Source organism: Antennarius striatus, chromosome 12 (genome assembly GCF_040054535.1).
Source record: "Antennarius striatus isolate MH-2024 chromosome 12, ASM4005453v1, whole genome shotgun sequence".
In the NCBI taxonomy this organism is placed as follows: Eukaryota; Metazoa; Chordata; class Actinopteri; order Lophiiformes; family Antennariidae; genus Antennarius; species Antennarius striatus.
This window is the reverse complement of record NC_090787.1, coordinates 15,128,160-15,150,512: the sequence shown is the minus strand read 5'-3', so window position 1 is coordinate 15,150,512 and position 22,353 is coordinate 15,128,160. Positions and strand designations below refer to the sequence as shown.

The 22,353-nt window shown below is 41.1% G+C and overlaps 1 protein-coding gene and 1 long non-coding RNA gene across 5 annotated transcripts in view; one reads left to right on the top strand and one right to left on the bottom strand.

Moving 5' to 3' along the window:
* Nucleotides 1–5,688: 5,688 nt before the first annotated feature.
* On the bottom strand, nt 5,689–7,167 carry LOC137605197 (uncharacterized). 2 transcript variants are annotated; one of them, XR_011037699.1, is made up of 3 exons: nt 6,339–7,167; nt 6,095–6,237; nt 5,689–5,827 (listed from the first exon to the last, which is right to left on the bottom strand). It is a non-coding gene; the product is annotated as an uncharacterized lncRNA (long non-coding RNA). The 2 variants fall into 2 exon arrangements; XR_011037698.1 differs by having other exon boundaries at nt 6,329–7,164.
* Nucleotides 5,724–22,353, top strand: part of gpm6bb (glycoprotein M6Bb) — a 26,610-nt gene continuing 9,980 nt past the window's right edge. The window contains exon 1 of one of the 3 annotated variants that reach the window (XM_068329680.1): nt 5,724–5,864. In XM_068329680.1, coding sequence (XP_068185781.1) covers nt 5,861–5,864 — 4 coding nt within the window. In that variant the 5' untranslated portion in view covers nt 5,724–5,860. Of the gene's footprint in view, nt 5,865–18,620; nt 18,753–22,353 lie in introns of those variants that run through there. The other 2 variants (XM_068329679.1, XM_068329682.1) reach the window with 2 other exon arrangements.

Below are 22,353 nucleotides of genomic sequence, written 5' to 3'. Positions count from 1 at the left end.
TTTGCAGATATTTTTTTTCATATTTTCGAAACTGTATTTTCCAAAATTTTTATCTGCCTTTTGCATTTTGGGATCTATCCTTTGTTCGCTTGCTTTTTTTTTCTTCATAGCCACCTTCTAACCCTGACACCTTGGAATGTTTTATATGTTAAACATGTAAAGCATGCTTTGCTTATATATGGTTAACACCAGGTAAACCAGGTTTGATGAACATTAAATATGAGGCTGACATTTTTTCCAATATGGTTCAACGGCACTTTAAAATGAGGATATTATTAAGTCAAATTAAAATTGATTAACAGTATTCATAATTCGTTATGTTACAAATGACACATGAAATTATTCCACAGATTAGAATTTCTTATTTGTAATTAATCAATCAATCCTTTTGTGTTGTTGTGTTGTTTTTATGATGTGATAAGGGCCACCAACGTGTTGGCTGCTATTATAGCATAAAGTGTAAACAAATCCCTGGAGAGGATGTTTAAGAGAATGCTTGTATGTTTAAAACTAAATGTGCTGCTATTTTTCAGTTTATAAATCAGTAAGGCATCAGATCTGACATATTTTTCAGGTTTTTTTTAAACAATTCTGAATGTGTATACTGTGCATAATAGTATTTATGTAGTGTTTTGACCAGATTGTACTCCAGTCACAATACATTTTTTTGAAATCTTTTTTATTTTTGCAAGCTTTCAATAATTCAGTAAATAATACTTTCACCTTGGATTTATAATTTGAAAAAGTAAAATCTTAAACCTTTAAAAAGAACATAGATGTACAGAATAGATTCAGAGTCAACAGGAGAGCAGCTGCTTTGACGTGATACCATTCAAGCATTGATGTCTCCTGTCATCCAACGGCTTGATAATTTCCCTCAGGTAAACTCCAGCACACCTCTCTTTTAATCTGTCACATAACATAACAGTGGTCCTCTGGAGAAATATGACTTTCAACGTCAGTGATATGAAAAAACATCACATTAATGGCAGCTGCTAATTGAACATGTCTCCTACTCAGTGCATAAAAGAACATTTCAGGCTTTGTGAAACAAGATTACATGCAAATATCTGCATCCATCAAGGTGGATCCAAAATCAACTGAAGTGTGATCTCATTCTGAAGTAGATTCTGATTCATTTGTAATTAAAATATGCCAATCGGGCTTTGTTCTGCTGTGCAGAACAAGTGTGGATTTCATTTTTATCGCCTGGATCATATTATCAAAGTACTGAATGAGCGACAGCAAGTTCACCACTTTCCAAACAATACAATTCTACACAATGCATGGGTCACTCAGAAAAGCAGCCATACTTAGATAAAGTTCTTTCTGCCAGAATGATAATTCTTTCAAAGAATATTCTCCTGAAAACTGAAGAGGTCATATTCTGAACATCCAGTCAATGCATAGTGCGTGGTAAACTTGGAATACATGTTCACAATTAGAAAACACATAACAGGTAACACGAAAAACCCAGATTAGCAGAAACACAATGGTGATGTCGAATAATGTGATGTAATAAACAACATTAATATTAATAATATGTAACTGCGAGTCTCTGCAGTGGCTCTGTCATTTAGTTAGTTTAAATAATATTTTGGAGAATAAACTAATATTCCTGAATCAACTTTGGAATCCTGTCACACAATGTGATAGATCTATATTTTCTTTCATACAAATTTATGGCAAAATCACACATTATATTCATCAATATGCATGTCTGCTATTTATTGTTCTCTCTCATGTCACATTTTCTTGTTTCTTACATTTTCTTTATATCTAATGTGGAACAGCACTGACACAACAATACATAGAAAACACTGCTAGGTGTGTGTTGATAGAACGCAACAGGTATTAATGTATGTGACCAAATACACATTATTGTTTGTGTGTTTTTATAAATGTCACCTCAGGGCCACCTTAGATTGAACCACAAGATGGCAGCATGGTATAGATTAGTGTGAAAGTGTCAAACTTTCAGTTCAGTTATGTAAAAAAAAAAAGAAGAAGTTTTTTTGGTATCACAAAACATCGGATTTATGAGTGAAAACTTTTCAACCGACATATAAAATGAACCATTAATGTAAGTTTGACCTCAGTGACGTCTGTTGTGTAATGTGTTCCCTGTCCGTGAACGTTCCTGCCAGCCAGCAGAAGACGGGAGTGTCGGAGGGATCCAGCAGACGTTTACATCACAACTAGGGCAATGATGGCTTGGAAAAAAAAAAAGAAGTCAACATTAATCAAGTGTCCATCACTATGGTCTCTTTATGATCATGATACATCCACTACGCAACGCTGCAATGACCCAATTGTCTCTGGAGGCCAAGTCACAAGGTCGTTCACAGTGCTTCTTTGTTTTTCCATTGCTACAGCTAAAGTGTGTCAAGTTCTCCATATCTGGTCACTCCCAAACGTTTCCACAGTTTACATCACCAGGAATCCACAAGACCCAGAAGGCAACGCAGCTTGTGTTTTGTCTTCTTGCTCATCTCCCTTAAGTTTTTCCTGTTCTGTTAACAGTTTCTTGTAACACATGAGGGAGAGGAGATAAACCCCGGTGGTGACTTCCTGCCCACCCCCCTCCCCAGCTGTTTTGGTGGCCCTCTTAAGGCCTCAGGGATGATAAATTACATGAACTCAGCTCTGCTTACATGTTGGTCTTCAACCTCGACCTGCTGGAGTCTGTCACCACTTCACTACAGTCGGTTTTCATTGATTATTAGAACCTCCAGCAGATGAATAGCAAACCCTCAAAGTTATTACATTTATTTTAGTTATTCATCTACTTGAAGAGATTCAGTAAAACAGACACCATCAGGGTTACGCAGTCAAAATGAGCAGATTGAAATAAAGTGTTTACGATCTAAGTATTTCTTAAGTGTTTAACTAACCCTTCAGCTGACATCAAACATTAAAAACAAATTGTAGATCCACAGCTTTTCCTTACCGTCGTGTGTCAGTAAAACATTTCTGCATTAAGGCATATATAGAGAGAGATATTTCTTCTGGATATTTCCTTGCTGAGTTTAACTTTTATTTGCTGAACCATGTCTTTTCTGGGAAAACCATCCCATGTGTCCACAGTAATGGCCCACAGCTTTAGCCATAAAACACAAAGCACCGGATGTTTGCTGGTGTATTACTGAACATGTGTTTACCCTGAGAAAGACACTTGGAATGGCTTGAAATAAACTGATGAAGATCCATTAGAGATGTTTTTGTGTCATTTTGCTACCACTTTGTTATTTTGCTAATTCGACCAGAGGGTTTTAGTCGATGAACGTCTGTGACGCGGCGTCACAAGCCGACATTGAGGGATGCCCTACAGGCCAGAGCTGCAAGGATTCGATCAGAGGCCAGAGTTGCTTTAAAACACTTTTCATTTTGAGCCAGTTTGACATGTCGGTCATTGTTTTAGCAGCTTGTAACCATGGTATCCGTTTTGTTTGGACCTGCTTTTCAGCAGTTTTTTTAATACATGTAATTAGACGCTGCAGGATTCCCTCAGCCTTGCCGTTCTGTCTGCTTTCATCCCTTCTTCACTGCGTTTATTCTTAATTAAAAACATAACAGGCATTGGAAGAGCAAAAACTACTTCAAGAAATGTTCTGGTCTTCAGCTGAAAGTCTTTGCATTCCTTCTTCAGCAAGAAAAACATACACTATTACTCTACTTAATACTTTGTCCATATGTGATACTTGAGCTATTAGTCGACCACTCAACAAATCACTGGGTTGAAACCTGGCACGGTTCAGCATTTCATTTTTTTGAAATTCTTGTTCACAAATCTTTTCCAGAATGTATTTCAAATAGACATTTGCAGTATTTTATTTCACCTGAATGGTATTTTAATTCCACAAGAAACCAGTCCGCAGTCACAGAATCGCCTGTAACTGGAAAATAGCTGTTTGTACTGATGTGGGAAAGACCATAACCTCTAGCATTACATTACAGCATTACACAAAATTTACTTTTTAACAGCCATTCTCAAAGAGGAAATGGATAAACCATCCCTTCTTTAACAGCTGAATGAAAGCAGAATGATTATAGGATGAATGTTGAGGTGGACAGAACATATTTCCTCAAACCTGATGACAATGTTCACCCCATATACCCCAACCGTGGCTCCAAAGTTTTAATTGTAGGATAAATATCCTCTAACTCGAAGAATTGCAACAACTAATAAAGTGAAATATCATGTCCAGGTGGATCCTCCGTCCGTGATGCGACCATATGTCCCGTCTACATAAGAAGGCTTTTCTTGATGTGCTCTGTTTTGCTGTGGTCCACAAAAACATCAGTTGCATACCTGCTGTCTGCCAGCTGCTGCATCTGCTCTAACAGCCTGCATAGTGCTGGAATGTTCTGATGCAGAGCTCCATCACACACACACACACACACACACACACACACACACACACACACACACACACACACACACACACACACACACAGACACACACACACACACACACACACACGCACACGCAGCTCATGTACAGACAGGAAGTCATGAAGCACACCAACCTGCTCCGTCTCATGGAGACAAAGATTTTTAATGCACTTGTTTGCAGTTTATGGTTTCTCTCACACCGGTGTCCTGTCAGTATTAATATTGAAATGAAGTGAAAATGTACACGTTGTCATAGTTTCCATGCTGGACGGCTCATGGATTCAGGTCATATTATGTTGATATATATATTTGGATGGAATATAATCAATAGTAAAGGCCCCATTTTACAAAAAGAGAGCTGTAAATGATCAATTCCAGATCAGAAGTGAGAAATGTTTACATCAAACCTCATACAGGGGGGGGATTTATTTTTCCACTGTTCACTAGTGCACAAGCTTTCAGACTGGTGAGGGTAGTTTTTACTTGCATCAACCCTGTGGAAGACAATCTTCGCTTTTTTTCTCATTATTTATCATTACATCCTCCAGAATAAACCAAATCCAGCTATCGTTGAAGGATCAAATAAGAATTATTACGACAAAAGAATTCATATATTTCACACACAAAAAAAATATTAACCTACTTCTTAAGCTGTAAACATATTTCCATGAAGGTAGCATCTGTCTGTCTAAGTATACATTAATTTTCTTCGCTCGTCCTTCTAGGGAATTGTATCACGTCAAAGAAAATCAAATCCATTTGTGATCAGTTATACTGTATTTTAAGATGGTATCATTTTAAATGTCCGTTCAGCGTGTTTCTATTTGTGTTTTATGACATTTTTAAAGTCTAATATGCTTCTAGACTGAGACTACTGTGATCAAAAGCTTTCAGGATACATTACCTTCAAAACAAAAGTTTCTCCACACACCTTTGGTTTCCTGTTGAGCAAACCATCACATTGACTTCTGACCTCTGACCTGTGACAAGAACTCATTCAGCAGTAGTCAGCTTGTTACAGCTGATCCAATAACTTGACCAACAGCACACAGAACCTTTGCTGAGTTTGCGTTTTGATTGTGATCCTTTTTATTTGACTGTATTCCTGACCCTGCTGATGAGGCTCCACGCACGTCTCTCCGCGTCCTGGAGTTGCGGGAGCGCAGGAATGCGTCACGATAAACTTCCACACGAGGAGGTGCCGGGGGGGGGGCGAGCGAGGAAAGCGGAGATGAGGGTGGTGGGGGTGGTGGGGGTGGGGGCACTCGGTCCTCCCATCTGTAATCCCCTCTGTGGTGACGTCACTCAGCCTGTCTCCAAAGGGACGCAGCGTTGAATGTTTGAGCAGCCAGGCGGACAGTTTTGCATCCTGAGACGCAGCACCAGCGGAGCCGGGGGGTCAACTTTCAGCACATCGCGTAACTTCGGACGCTTTTGAAAGAAAGAAAAAAAAAAGTCACAACAATGGGTAAGTTTTTAAAGCGATTAAACGTCAAAATGTGGCCGATAGGAGAGAATAAACATCGCTTTTGCGTCATGACAGCGTGCGTCATGTTTTTGACGCTCCAACTTTCGGAGCGCACTGAGTTTTATTTATTTATTTATTTATTTATTTATTTATTTATTTATTTATTTATTTTTGTAGCTTCAACTGAATTAAACTTTTATGCAGAAACGCTTCAGAGGAATGTAGTTTACCTGACCCGGTTACATGAGGAGCAGCCTGCTGGAGCAAGTCGAGGAAAGCGATTAGAGAGATTAAGTCTATCAGGATTCCTCCGGTCAACTGTGCTGAGGTGTTAAATCCAGATCAACTTGCTGCTTCATCACAGGTCCTAAATCTGTTGAGATGAGCAAAAAGTAGTTTTCAGTGTTTTCATGTGTTTGGTAGAAGTTGGCTTAAAGTTTCTGGAAAAACTTAAGAGACAACACATTTTATTACTCAGATGCTCCACTGCTGCAAAACCTCCTTCTGCATGTGTTCTGCCAGAGCTTGTAATTTCTCTGTGAAGGGCTGAGCTGGGTCTGTTCCATCTTTAAATCAGCCCCAAGTGTTGTTGGCTGAGCTGTTGAGTTCCTAACCTGTGGGCGATGCATCGCAGAACTGACTCACTCATCCTCATGCATGTGTAGAAACTTTCTGCCAGCCTTAAACCTGTGAAGTAGTGGTAACCTGTGGACCAGATGGGATTGGAAACGGGAAAAGACAAAAACATTCCCAACTCTTCATCTTTCACTGGAATACATTTGTGACAAGAAAAGCACAAAAAACATTTCCAGAATTGGTCGTTCTACAGTTTTCAGTTATCTGAGTTTTGTCTTATTTATTGGCTCGTCTTGTTTGCTACGGTGCAGCTGAGGCGAGGGAAGAACACTCTGTGCGAATGTTTATCAATGCTCATTAATTCACTCTGAAGCTCCTCATAGAGGCGTCTTTGTGCTCCTAATTTGGAGCTGCTCCTTTGTGCAACTTCAGTGGCTCCGAATGTACAGAGGGAAGTTCACCGAGTCGCAAGTCTCAGAGCAGAAACCGTGTGAACCGATTCCCCCACATTCCCCCATCGAGGATATTAGTCTGCATGGCAATCAACTTTTTGCACAACAATTCTTCTTGCTGAAGTCCCATTTTATAATCAAGAAATCTCCATAGCCACACCAGAACCAAACAATACAGCCTGTTGTTGCTGTTGGCATGAATAAGTTCCTGTAAACTTGTGTTTGATGTGTCGGAGAAAGGATTTGGTTCTGATGAGTTTCGATTTTGTGTGGAAAAAAACTTCGGAAAGAAACAAAAAATTTCATCAGATGAGTTGGTGAAACTGTTTGACCCAAAATAAACAGGATGTCTATGAAGCCTGCGGTGCTGCTGAGTGAAGATGGCATCTAGAGGATAGATAACATGTCTCACCTTCACCCTCACGGACCCACATGCTCCTGTGAGGTTCTGCTTTGTCCTCACGGTGAATGCTTCAACGGTGCGTTGGCCTGCGTGAAGGATGTGGGAGGATAACTTTGGCCTCCGTCTGCTGAACTAGACTCAGAGACAGCGAGTCATTTTCCACAAATATCCCGTCAAATCAAATTCTTGGTGTTAAGAGTCCTGTGACACTCACCCAACAAACAGTATTTGGTTGCCAGGGGGACCCCAGTGAGTAAACACACACACACAGCTTTCCTCATCTTTTTTTAAACATTTTTTATATTTGATCCTTGAGCCACTTGGCCTGGAGATAAACGATCCTTGCATGTGATGATCATCCTCACTGTAACAATGAAAAAGCATGACATGGATCAGTGTTGAAAGCTTGATTGATTTTCCTTGCTGCAAGTTTGTGCTCCAGACGCACAGAAGAAAGAAGTCAAACAGATGAAGTTTCAAATGCATTTGACAGAAAAAAACAACAACTTTCAGCTGCTTTCAGCTTGTGGAAAATCAACCATTTCTTTCAGCTTATCTGTCACAAACACACTCGAGTTATGCTCCTGACAAGCGAAGGAGATCAAATAGTTCGGACTTAACCGTGACCACTGCGTCTGCTCCCCCTTCAAGCCAGATCCTGATCATGAAAATGGGGGAAAGATTGTTTTTCCTTATGGAAACTCATGAACCTTCTAACTCTGAGTGTTTTGCGATCAGCGTGGTGGTCTTGTGGAAAAAAAAAAAAGATCAGGGCAGATCCAAATGTTACATCATTGTTTTTGAATAGTTTGAGAGAAAGGGAGTAAATCTCAGCTGACGGGGTTGAATGTGCTTCATAGCATCTCATTGTAGTCGGATTTATCAGCTGTTACTGACTCAGGATTTGCTTGTGAACAAATGGACATGTAAACTTGTCAAATCTTCCCACCGGTCATACAGAGATCTCCAAACACAGGAGCTGGACGATGATGGTTTTTTTTGCATGTGTGTTTATGAAGTATCTCCAAGATGTGGGTTTTTCTTCTGTAATGTTTGGCATTCCTTCTCCATCTGGAAAGTGTCTGATTGTGTAGCGCAGCCGTCAGCAGGGATCGCTGTCACCAACACACGTGGGTTATCCGCGTTGTGCTCTGACCTTGCATCCTGACTGCGAAGAGAGGAAAGACCCTTGGCAGCAAATGCTGTGTAAGCGGAGGTGGGTTGTGTTTTTTTTTTTTTTTTTTTTGCTCTCGAAATCAACAAGTTGTCAAGAAATGGCAGAGCAATAACAAAGTCCCAGATAAATTCCTCCCTGTTTTAGTTGACGCGTGGTGATTTTGTCCTCGGAGACAAAACTGTAGGTCGTGCAGATGCTTCTGTTTCCGTGAGTAAAAAACACAAGACTGCAAAAATGAGTTTCACTGTTTTGTGTTTGGTTGTCTGAATAAAAGCACTCTTCTGAGTCTCAGATGAGGTTTAGTTTAAATAAAGTATGGGCAATTTGTGTGACCATCGGTAATTCCTAAATTGGTTTCTCGTCTCCAGTTTTTATTCATTAATTACGCCAAATATGCTCCATAATGAGATAGCCGTTGTCATAGCTACATAATTTCTGGGCCTCTTTCCATTTGGCATAACATATGATGGAGCATCTTCAGTAATTATACGTCAGGCAAGACTCCATAGTACTTATGAAGCTCCCATAGCACTTACTGCAAATGAGACCCTACCCCTCTTTCATGGATTTCATTCATCCCTTCCATTCCAGCTCCTTTGGGTTTCCTGATAAATCTCCCTCATTCTTGATTCGTCCTTGTTTCTCTCAAGTCTTCCAGAAGAGTCACATTAATTTTGTTGAGCTTAACATCTCCGACAACAAAAGAGCCATTGAGTGTTGTGACATGAAATGATTGGAATAGATGTTCCTGAGGCGGGATGCTTGTTCAAGCATGTGCGTTGGTCATCGCTTCAACTACAGAAGCCTATTCACATTTGAACAGAAAGGATGCGAGTGTGAGTGTGTGTCTCATGGTGGAATCAGCATGGCATTTAAATGTCTGAAAATACCTTACATGCAAAACGACTTTGGGATATGCAAAGGCAGCTGAACCCTGGTGTTGGAGAAAATATGCAAAAAGCTACAATGTGGCCTTTTATCTTATCTGCAAAACTTCAGAGAACCACCCACCATTCTCAAGGTTAAACTGCCAAATACGTGCATAATGAGGTCTATTTCTTCCCCAGTTGCACATGCTGGCATGAATTCATGCACACGGAGGTCAAAGGTGATATTTGCCAGCCGAGCACCATCCTGCATCCGTGTTTTGTTAACAGTCAGATGATTGTTCCAGATGGCATCTGAGAAGCAATAGGTTCACGAAGCAAAGAGCGCTACAGCTGACGGGACATTCGGTCACTTCAACAGACACCCCCCCCCCCCACACACACAGGGCAGGATTTTCAGTCTGCAGCCAAATGCAGCACAACACTCATCATCTAAAAAGACTGTATCTGCCTTCATTCACCCCATCACATGAGCTGTAGTCATTGATCAAAAAGTCAATAAAGTTTTCCCTGAATGACCTGAATTCTCTTGCCGGGAAGCGAGCAGACGGATCATAATGGAGTCACTGTGATTGTCGTGGCAGCTAGACCAGAGTTACAGACAGCTAATGAATCCAGTGTGTGATGGCCACGATCGGAGCGATAGGATTAGTTTGTGTGTGTGTGTGTGTGTGTTTGTGTGTGTGTTTGAATGCTTTGGATGCATTTCTCTTTTCATTTATCATGAATTACATCTCACCTCTCCGTGATCGGCGTCTCCTTCCAGAACCCTACTGAGGTTTTGAAAGATTCCAAGTTGATATTTTCTTTCCTAACCCTATAATCAGAGATGAAGGAAAGGGGGGGGGGGGGTCATCAGCTAAGTTTAGTTCTGTCAATGTGGTCAATTCATTCTTCCTGTTTGGCAGAATGTGCATAAATGAAAGTATTGTTTCTATTTATTTCCAAAAAGTTGCGATTTAAGTTGTTTGGAGCTTGATGTTACCACAGAGCAGATGTGAAATTAGATGAAATGAGAAGCCTCCAACTAATTTCCACATAAGACCACGTGTGAGGAGCGAGAGCAGAGGGCCTTCCACTGCTTTTGAACTGTGGGAGTCTGGAGGATTGAGCTGTTGGCTGCGTGCCCGCTGAGTGTATTCAAACCTTCCACAGATACGTCTTTGTCCTCGGCGCTTTGTACGCAGCTGCTAAACAACCATAAGACAAAAGCATCTGGGGTACGCTCGCACACCAATGAGACACGATCACCATATGAAGAGCCTCGCCAGACAGCCAGAGACCATTTGGAGGCAGCTACGCAACAATGCTATGCTTGGGAATTTAAATGACTGCTTATGTAGCCTCAACTTTATGTTTGCCTCTATATTCAGTATTACGTGTAAAAACCTATCAATATATTTTTTTCCACAGCTTGCTGAGTTGCTTTTCTAAGAAGGAAATGCACATGACTGATCTCCGCCTGCGTGTTTGTGATGTGGGTCTGCATGCGAACCATGAAACCAGAGTAAGAGGCCACTGGAATCACACTCACTTTTGCCAGGAATCACTTTCCTGCCCAATTACAACAGGAGAGCTTTCATTGTCTTGCTTATTATTCTCCAGAGAAAGGCTTGATAGGCAGGAAAGAGGCACTTCTGCCAAGCAGATGAAAATCTGAATAGCTGAGCTTTAATAAAATGACAGCTGCAGGAAACCAAATAGCTGAGGGAGAGTGTTTGCTCCACTGTTGGGGAGGGAGGGAGGGGGGTTGAGATGATGGATTTCAATTTGATCAGATTTTAAAAAAAGTAAACTCAACCTAGAATGCTTTAAACAGAGACATCAGCATCCTTCGGGGGTACCGTGTGATGCTTTTACCATTTGCACACCTTATGTGTTTAAGACTTTTGTGTCGCTCATTATGAGTTCCTTTTTGGAGCAACATTCCAGGTAATTGCAGCTTTGGGGGGGAGAGAGGAAATCCCAGATGTTTCTGTCTGTAAAACAGCTTGACCCTGCAACCGCATACAGACCAGAGGAGAGATCAGTTACCAGTGTTGATATCGCAGCGACACCGCTGAGAAACCTCATAAGTCATCTTAGCTTTTGACCTTTACCCTATGGGAAAACAATACTGCAACAATCGAGTGACCACAGCTGTACGTGTAACGCACAGAAGGGAACTGAGTGTCTGGAATGTACAGAGGAGTGTGAGAAACTTGTGGATGTGTGCATTGTGTTATTTACATTAACGGCTCTGCACTGAGGTGTATTTACGTTGATGTAGGAGTTTCTTTGAATTACTATTTGCTAATTGCCGTTTTTTTAAATGTCAGAGTAAACTTGAGATAAGCAACATGTTCCTCCTCCTAGCTGATTGTATTTGTTAGTAAGGATTTAATCACCAAGCAATCTGAATATATAAACACAGAATTCAAGGGGTAAAAACTGAAGTTCTTAAATTTTAATTCCAATAACTTTTTACTATCGGCGCAGCGGTCATGTGAGCAACACATGCAAGCACGTATTTCCATCTACGGAGACGTCTGCATCCATGTGAATGACGGCGTTTCGCAGAACGCATTCTTGAAAGTGTAAATGTTTAGACACCGATAATGATGGAGCGACTGCATTGCATCAGATGGTGCCATAAATAGCTTCTACTCTGCTTAGCAGTTGCTTTATAATGTCCAGTGTGATGGTCATTACGGTCCCTACTGTTTGAAGCTGTGCTTAAAACCAGTAAAGTAATGGACCGACCCACTCCCGCTGAGGTCAGCTGGGAAATGGGTGGGGGGCACCGACCACAAGAGAGATTAGCTTCCATTTTTCTCCCGTGATGAACTGTTTTTTCCCCCCCCTCCTACTTATTGTTAAGCACTTAGTTCACATTTTCACTGCTTCCATTGTGAATCTGAGGACAAACAGGTCTCTGCAGGGGTGGAAGTGTCAGGTTCAGGTTACAGCTAACTCTGCCCTTCCAGGATCCAGCCTCAGGATGCAGCGCTTTTGGGGACAGGAGAGGAGACCGATGTGGAACAATGACATTAAAGCGATCTCCGTGTCATCTGCTCTGTTGTCATAGCGCTGACGATGAATCCTGACTCAGTGGGGTCCGACTGGTTGGTTCTATGGAGAAGCACCGTCTGGGGCTGAATTTTTTGCTCCTTCTAATAAGACTCAGGAGAACAGTGTTGGAGGCATTTGAAAGGGTCAGAGGTTGGCAGCGTGAGGACAATGGGATCAGCGGGAGTGATGCAGAGAGAAAAAAATCCCAGCAGCTGGGATGGAAGCGGAGGAGGGAGGAAGCTCTTCATGGGAAGCAACCCCAAAATTAGCTGGAAAGTCTGGTGTCTCCGTGCCTCTGTGCTTCATTATGTCTCTATTTTCTATGTGTGTGTGTGTGTGTGTGTGTGTGTGTGTGTGTGTGTGTGTGTGTGTGTGTGTGTGTGTGTGTGTGTGTGTGTGTGTGTGTGTGTGGGTTCACATGCTTTCATCCTGTGCAACGTCCCAGCGCTTTAGGTGTGAAGTTGTGGAGAACCTTGTCATGGTTGAAGAATGACATCAAATTAAAGATCTGTTAATTTTACTGAAGGTTCAAGCACATCTAGCAAGACAAACTCTAAACCATCCCAGTTATTTATTTATTTTGTCCTTTAAGGGTTCCTTTATTAACCGTCAGAATATTGATAATCTAAGCAACGTTAAAGTTTTAACCTGCTCATGTCTTTATGATTTAAACTGACTGCTGTCTGGTCACTCAGCTTATGAGGCCACTTCTGAGGTAAGATAAGTATAAGATGTCCCTGTGGGTCTCTCTGTGTAGTTTAATGCACCAACATACATTTTAAATCTCTCTTTTAAGGTGCTCTATGTCAAAATAATGACAAAGTAGTGAGACAAATGTGTGCAAAGAAAGTTAGAGATTAAATCAGACAAGGGACATCCACACCTTAGGGGGGCATAATTAGATGAAGGATCTTATCAAACAGCTAATAGTGTTGGATTAACAATTGATGAGAGGGCTGGTAGTCACTCATTTTAATGCATGCCACAGTTATCACCTGACTTTGAGTTTTTTAGTCTCTTTGAGCCCATTGTTTTGATTTTTGATGGTTTAAGCTATTTTCACTGCAGGAGCCTCTGTCCAGCACAAACTGGCAAAGGCTTGTTACCAACTATCAGATGGTTAGCAAACACAACTGTGCTAATATGATAGTGATCATTCCCCCCCCATATCTGCTAGATGCAAAACTTTCAACTTGTGATCTTCTCAGGCTCCTCTGGTTCAAGTGTGTTTATCTTTGTTTCCCATTTGGGAAATTAAAAAAAAAAATCTTCTTTTTCCTGTTGCTCCCAGTTATGGGTCACCACATTCTTCCATTTACTTTGTCAATCTGGCAAAGGTTTTTCCTGTTGAAACCTTCAACTCCAAATGTAAAAAAACTCAGAATTTCTACTGAAAATCTATACAGGAGTGTGTGGATGTTTTCATTATTCTCTATTTAGCAGGATAATGTTGAGTCTTCTCTGTGCTGTATTTCTTGATGGGTTCATTAGTTCTATAATAGTGTGGCAAACCACCAACCCTCTTGCAGATTTATATCATTAAAATATTTAGTACATTAGGAAAGAAAAAGAAACACTTATGCAAAGACCTTTATTTTTCTCCAAAATGGCTGAGGTTCATGGCTCAAATGAGAGGTTGTGGGGTACAAATACAATAAACACCTCCTCTCCTTCACCCTCTCTTTATATTACTTTTTCTTTCACTGTCTTCCAGGTTTCTCTGCCCTTGCTTTTTTTTTCTTCTCAAGGTTGAAACTATGAAATTTGTTTTCTTCAGTTTTATGTATTGCATTGGTTATGTTGCACAGTTTCCAAGGCACTCTGAGATAGGAGGTCTCGCTAATATGAAGCATCTGGCTTTGCAACCACGGTGAATATGGAGATGCCAGGGAGGCAGGATTGAGGAGACATTTTTTTTAGAGGAAAAACACGACTGCCAGGCATCCCTGAGTGAATGTTTCTCAATTTTTAGATCTAGCGTGATAGTAACAGAAGCATATAATTACAGAAGTGCTGAGTCAGATTCGTGGGTATTGTTTGGTTTAACATTTGTAATCGCAATGTGGAAAAAAAATACAATCCAGAAATTGTACAATGTAAGACACACCGATCCGAAAGAAAATACTATCAGAAATATGTTGAAATTGAGTGGAGTTTGGATCTCCACTCTATTATTATATTGACCAACCAAATTTAATAATTGAGAGAATAGTCAGAAGATGAACTGATAATAAAAGTCATCGATATTTATCACAACCATCACTGATTGTAGCTAATATAGGCAGCGATGCTAAGGAAAAGGATTTTCTTTCCTCAGTTTTTTTGACGGAGCCAAAAAAAAAAAAAAAAAAAGCACAGCACTCATTATAAGTCAGCCCACTGTGGTTTCCTTTTCACTGTTCACATATTTTGCTATAATGATTCAAGACAGATAGAATATTAACTTTTTTCCATTACACAGAGAGATTTCTCTTCCAAGGAATAAGTAGTGAAGAGTAGAGATTATGTTTGATTGGTTTGTTTAATCATCATGTTGAGTTAGGAGCTCTTCTGACAGGATTATCTTGAGGAATCCAGTTTGGTACATAGATTGTTATAATGAATAATGACGCTAGATTGTTCTGCAGAAGTTACATAGACACCGGAACTCATTTGTGATTCTGTAGACTTGAGGGAAAAAAGTGGGTCAGCTGACAGTGAATGGATCTGTGTGATGGGTTTTTTAGTGCTTTTCTAAACCAGTCAATGCTTGCATTCTACATGCCAAACATGAAAGCAGACAAATGGATCAGATTGACCCATGAATATGTCCTGCATTTAGATCTAGGTCAGAATTGCCACCACAGTACAAAGGAAGAATTTACTGACTGTAAAACAAAACCCTGAAACAACGTTGTCAAAAAGTCAGCGTCACATTCACTTTTCATGAGGACCGCAGAGTTAACCGTTCTTGTTTTGCCTCCTTTCTCCTTTCACCGGGCGTCAACCTTCACATCCAGCTCATGGGGGGGGCTCTCCACCCACCCATTCGTCCTCTACTGCTCTGGTGTGGACAGCCTGTTTTCTCAGGCTCTTGTCAGTGTCTTTAAGTGGTGCTTGGTTCTGTGTCCTAAAGAAATCTTTCCTCGGTGTGAATTGAGCAGGGTGCAGGTCTTCATGGGTGACTAAACACCGCATTTAGGGCCCCCAGTCTCACAGCATGAAAGGTTGACCCACAATGAAGCCTCCTTTATTTGTATGAGCTTCATCATCATTCAGATTGTGTGCTCGAGTATGGGAGTGTCAGTGTCAAGCATACAGCACTCAGGCACCTCCTACGTTCACATGATTATTCCCACAACCACTCCCACAGTCACAGGTTTTTGTTTCACCACCCAATTTTTCATTATGTTTACGCTTTTTGTTTTTAGTTCTTTGTTTTAAATAAGGCTACCGTATTTACTGCATTATTTACTTTCTTTGCTTAAAATACCCAGTCGTCAGCAGCCGACAGATGTTCAGAGCAAAGGTTTAGGTCCCACTATGACTGCCTGTCCAGAAAGTTGGACTGCGAACCCTTTAATATACTGATTTTTCTGAGGAGTTGGGGAAGATCAAAACTGAGCTCAAAGCAGAATGAATGGTGGATTCAGCAGTTGGACAAAACTCAGAATGTTGCATTTTGGTTCAGTTCCATGGTACGCATAAAAATACTACACATAATATGGTATTAGAAGATTACAATCATTATTTACCGTAATAATTGTTTTTGCCAGCTATGGTTTTGTAAACACAATTTCCACACTGTTGAAAATAATTTTTTGTAAATTTAACCAAAATGTTCCTGTTTTCTTTGTTATTTTTTATATTATGTGTTTATTTTAGAGAAACATATCTCTTCTAATCACTGATTGTTTTGATTATTTTTTCAATTTTTGGGAATAAGTTCACAATCTGTAACATTAAGTTAAAGATGGTGGCTGACTTTTCCGACTCAATGAAGTTAAGTATTTTTTGCAATATAAGGTGCATCTAAAAGCCTTTCATTTTCTCAAAAACCGACAATGCACCTTGTAATCCAGTGCATTAATCTTCAATGAAATGGTTCATCGATTGAATGTGCGCCTTATAGTCCAGTGCGCCTTATAGTGCAGAAAATACTGTAATTGTAACCTTTTTCCTAGCTTGATGGTCAAATATCTTTATGTCAGTTAAACCAGACAAGTGATTAGAATAAAGACAGTTGTTTCTTGATGATACATTATCTGACTAGAATGTCAGAAAGTCTCAGGGGCATAAACAGATAAGATAAATCCAATCTTAGAGCCCAGACTCTGATGGTGGTGGAGGTGGCCAATGACCCTGCTGAGACTGAAGAGATGAAGTTGGAGAATCCGTCGAGTCGTGTCAGTGATTATTAGGTGGAGCGCGTGAATAACAGCAGCACAAACAAACTAAAGCTACAGAATCACATTGAAAGAGACAACAGCTCTTTAGCTAACAGTGACGTTGTATCGCTGTGTTGTTAGACAGACCATAGCAACCCAAATCAAACGATAGCCCCAGTCCATGATGGCAGGAAATTACAGTCCTGTTTACACAACATTACTTTGCTGAAAACAGAAAAGATTTTCCATTGGCTTTTTATTTTTATTTTTTACAGTTCTGCATTCCCGTGGCATTGTTTGAAACAAATGGATCTCCAAAACTAAAAAGTAAAAACCTGCAGTACATACCCCAGAGCAGTTGTTGGTTGGGTAACTTTTTAAAAGTAACACCACAGAATTAGATCACAGCAAATCTACTTGAGAGGAGCGTCAATGAACTCAATGGAGTCTGCAATACTAACAAGACCTGATCACATGTTTTCAATTTGTAAACGTTCAGTAAATGCTTACAATTTGTTGTCCCTGTACTTTTAAAGGCCTGCAGATGCATCACTGGTTTGTTTTAGATGTTTTTTGGTCTACTCAGTATACTGTATTGGTGTTTTCTATCAAACACACATATTTTCCAGCTTCACCATGACTCTGCCTGATTCACAGAGAACCAAAAGCTCAATTAGCTCAGAATTAGATACGTTCTCACATTCAAAGCGTTCCGACAACCATCGCCGCTCCATATGGGATGTATTCTCTTGTTTCCTCACTTCACAAGGACGTTGGTCCTCCTGGTGTTTTACAGGGCTGACGGGGAAAAAGCTCAAAGATTAGCACGGCATTTGTTGTTGTGGGATCCCTGCTAAGTTCACTTCCCTGACCCCTGAGGCTCCCCTACCCCTGCTGACCCCCCCCCCCCTCCTCTCTGGGGTCTGGTATCCGTGAGAAGACCCTACTCAGACACACACTCACACACACACACATACACACACACACTGCTGAAAGGCCTCCTCTCATTAGCATGCCCCTGGGGCTCCTTGGCCCTGCTGTTGCCAAACAAACACAGCCAAGATCTTCTTCCTCCCCTCGTCATCCTCGCGGTCTGTTTCCCTGGTCATCTCTCACTATCCATCCTCCTCCAAGCATTCTCTCATTTCTCCCTCCTCCTTTTTCAGCTTCTTGACCCATCGTCCATGTCGTCATGTTTCAGCCTTTTCCTATTTACACTCGCTGTTCCACCGTTGTTTTTATTAGCCCAGTAGATGTTCTGTCTTCTTGGATAAGGAAATGTGCATCTGTTGCTCTTTTGTGTTTTTGTTTCCATGTGAGTGTGAAGCCACCAGATGGATGGAGGAGAGCGGTCAGAGGTTGGTCATGTATGCTGCAGCAGCAGAGGGCATATGGTGCAAATCAGAAGATGAAAGGCTAATCCCACCACAACTCACACTCCCCCTTTCCTGCACTGAGGTCATTGTGTCCTTATCCAGCCTATAGAGCACGGGGTAGGGTCCCTGCTCCCCCCATCTGCAGCCCCCTCTTGTACATCAAACCTGTTGCCAGTAGGCAGCTTGCTATGAACTGTTATTTACGCTGTCACCTGAAGGTATAGGCAATGATTTTGTGCGCCATCAAGATGACAAATGACTGTCGCTCAAGCTGAGTCCTAAAATAGTTGGGTCAATTATATGACCAGGGGTAATTATTACGCTCAATCAAATATCTCTGCATTTTGGGAAGGGATGCAGCAGGATGAGATGAACAGAGCGCATGTGGAGGCGAGGGTGAGAGTGAGAGAGGGAGTGAGAGAAGGGGAGTAGGAACATACAGGAAGAAGAGTGGCTGAATTAGGGAGCAAGTGAGGAGAGAGTAAGAGGAAGAAAGGAAAAGAGAATTTGCTGAAAGGAAACATTTTTGTTGCATTGGAGAAAAACAGCCATGGAAACTCCGTCACAAGAAAACCAAGACCAGAAGCAGGACAAAAGAGGTACCAATGAGCTCTGACAACGTGCCAGTTCACTTCTATTCACTGATGTGTTTACTGGGGCTTTGATGCAACTCCAGACACAATAATTGGGTAAATCCTGCTGCACAAGATTGTTTTAATGTCAGCTCGGATACCTTTTGTTTCAGTTTTTGTACCATAATTGTTGATTTCCTTGTTGATGATTGTGCATCACCACCTCTGCTAGAGTCCCGTCTCTGTCATGCTTCCAGTGTGTTTATTTTTCCTGCAGTGTTTTTTTCTTGGTCTCATTTTATGATCTAATTAGTTGAAGTATGTGGGATGTTTCCAGCAGGGGGGAATGCTGTGTTTCCGTTGGTCATCATCGTACTTGTGTCGCTTTTAAGGACAATGAGCCTGTTGCAGAATCAACAGCCGATCAGTCAAAACCCTTCAGGGTGCATCTGAGTTATTGTTAGTGGGGGACCAATGATGAATGAGGTGGACGAGGGGCTGGCATGGACAAAGATAAATGAAGCTGACGTTATCGGTCTCACAAGCAGACAGCTGTGAGGAGTGTGTACACGATAGAGAAGAAGTCATTAAATCGCCCTCGCCTGGGAGAAACCAGCAGGAACCCTCGGTTTTCATATCGCTCTTTGTTTTGAACGTCTATTAGTAGTAATGTGTCGTACTTCAGACAAGTTTATTCAGACAAAAACCTCTCCAGGCAGTTTTGGACACACATGATATACTAGACAAATTACTGAATGCTAAATACGGTCAAAGATTTGGGTTTCCTGGTCATCCCCGAAATCATCTCTGTTGCTTTCAAGTAATAAAAAAAACAACAAAAAACATTTAATTTAGGTTTGCTTTATTGGATCAGTCCTCCACTGATGCTACCACCAGTCCAGAGGTGAAGTACACACCCTTTAGTATAGAGATAATCTTTTTCCTTACCTTCTCTTGTTCTGGGAGAACTGCCTGCAAGTGTTGAACAAATACATGCAGAGAATAAATGCTTATGGAACTTTCTAGTAATTAAAGTAATAACTTAAGTACAATAAAACACAAAAATGTAATATTGTTGAGTTAGGATGCTTGTAGACTTTGGTCTTGTACGTTAGGTCGTGCTGGACTTGTGGAAACTTGTGTACTCACCCTTAACAGATGCAGCATGTTAAGAGACGTGTCCAGTGTGGCGATTAAGTCCTTAACTGTGATTTCAGCGTTAGGAAAGATTACCAGTACAGCTTTCTAAAACCATAATTCAATATTATTTTACTATTGGATGATTAATAATGTCTACCATGAACTAAATGCTTACCCTGTGTGTCTGTGTGACATTTTGTTTATGTATTCTAATTTAAGAATAATGTAATTTTATCACGAAACAAAAGAAGAAACCTCCTGCTAACCAAAGTCTTTTAGCATTTTTCTTTTTTTTCCCTTTCTCTTCATGAAGTTGAATTTGGGTTCATTCTGTGAGTGGATTCAAAATAATCTTGAATCTTGAATTCAAGATTATTTTTGTTAGAAATGCATTTAAAAAAAGAATTTGAATTAAATTCAAAACTTGTATATAAACAGCCTCTGCATTTCCTGACTGAAACACTCATTGAAAGTATAAAGTTGACTCCATTCTCTATTTGCTGGAGGTTATTTTTCAGGAAGTGCTCTCTCTCTCCTTCTCTCTCTGTCTCTCTTTTGTGATAATGCTTAGGTTGGGTTAGGAACTTGTGAGCCTTTAAAATCCATTAAGACACATTGGTGGTTTTCTCATACATCTCCTATTAACGTATTTACTTCTCTACTGTACCCAAACATGCAATTTATGAGCCATTATGGCTGTCATTACCTTTACATACAAACACGTCCCTCAGAATCTTTCACACAGCCATGGATGAGCTGCATCCAACAGCTATTAGCTCACTTAGTATGAGTTTCCATTGTTGGATAAGTAAACAGTGAAACCACTTTTGTTGAATTTGCAGGCTCAGATCTCCCTGGTGCCTTGAGGATGGCCATTATAGCCATTATGGCATTTTTAAGTACGCTCCTCTGAAAGTGGAGTGTGGAAAAAAGACTGTTTCTCATAAATGGTGCTTTGGCAGCTTGCCGCAATGAAGCAACAAACAACAACACTTAGCTGTAGACTACATGTGTTTTCAATGAGGCTGGATGTTACATTAAGACTGGATGGTGTGTCTGATGGCGCTGGAAGTCTGCACAGTTTAAGACTCCGTAATGAGAGGTCAAAGTTAGTGTCTTCATCACAGATTGTGTCTCTAAGTGTGTGTGTGTGTCTGATATTCATGTGATGCCTGTTTTTAAAAAATGTCCGCTGCCCACTCTGATGGTCCAGCTGGACTTTCTCCACACGCTCAGAGGTGAAGTTAGACATTTTATTCCCGCTCTTTCCACTGAGATTCCCAGCTGCTGGGAGATTTCAGCTTTGTGTAGTCGACACACGTTGTCTGTTGTTGAAGGATGGAGGTGTTGATGAAGCACAGCCAGCTGCAGGTGAGAATGTGAGCTCATGTAAACTGTTCTGATGCACGTCTGGATTAACCTGACTGGAGGCAGGGGGGAAACTTTTTTTTTTTTACCTCGAACCTGACAGATCTGTAAAGTTAAGCCAGTAAAAAAATCCATGGTGACTTGAAAATGGTAGATAAAACAGTGACTTTTGCTGATGTAAGTAGTTCTGTTAGGGCTTACTTTGTTGTATGTCATTCCTCCATTTACAGTATTTTCCACACTTACTTTTTTATACCTTTATTTGATAGCAAAGACAATGTGCAGAAAAAACAACAACAACCCATGACAGTAAATCTGGAGGTTTTGGTCTTCCATTTGGCATCCAGCACCCTGAAGACAAAGATGCACCCTCGTGTTCTTGGTTTGTTTGTCTAGCTGTTCTCCTGCTGATCTGTATTCCAGCCTGCCTGTGACTCATGTAGCTCTTAATGAGAAATCACATTCACACATTGGATGACTTGACAAACAGGATCCTCGTGAAGTGTGAAGGGACTGCTGTGGCCCATTGTGGCTGAGCTATGTGCAGTGCTGGAAGGCACACAGGATGGAGCTCGGCAGCGGTCTCGTCCTGGGCCTCCAGTCTGTGGGCCGGAAGAGCTGGACTGTGGTTCACTGCCATTCAGAACGGCCCCTGAGAGCCCGGGGTGATGGACAGCCTCGGGCTGCACACACTGGCTCTTTGTATCGGCCGTTCTTGGACTCCATCTGTCTCTATTTTTCTGTCTCACACAATGTTATAGATGGAGACACACACACACACGCACGCACACACATTTTTGCTCATACAAGCGTCTTTTTTCCCCTCTCCCCTCGTGATCCCGATGTTGCAAATAGAGCCTGTGCTCTAAGGCCTGACATTGTCGCTACAAACAGTTGCTAACTTGTGTGTTTCTCTCTCAGACCTTCTTCTCCTTCTCTCGTAGACGTACTGTTACAGTGATTCAGAGATTGTTGAAGTGGTCGGAGGTCTAACCAGAAATATTAGCAAAATGACTTGGGAGCATGTGAAAGTCATCAGAAGGGGGAAATGCTCCAATGTGATTTTCATTTGTAGCACTCTGCTCAAAACAAGGCAGGAGGATGATCACCATCATCACCA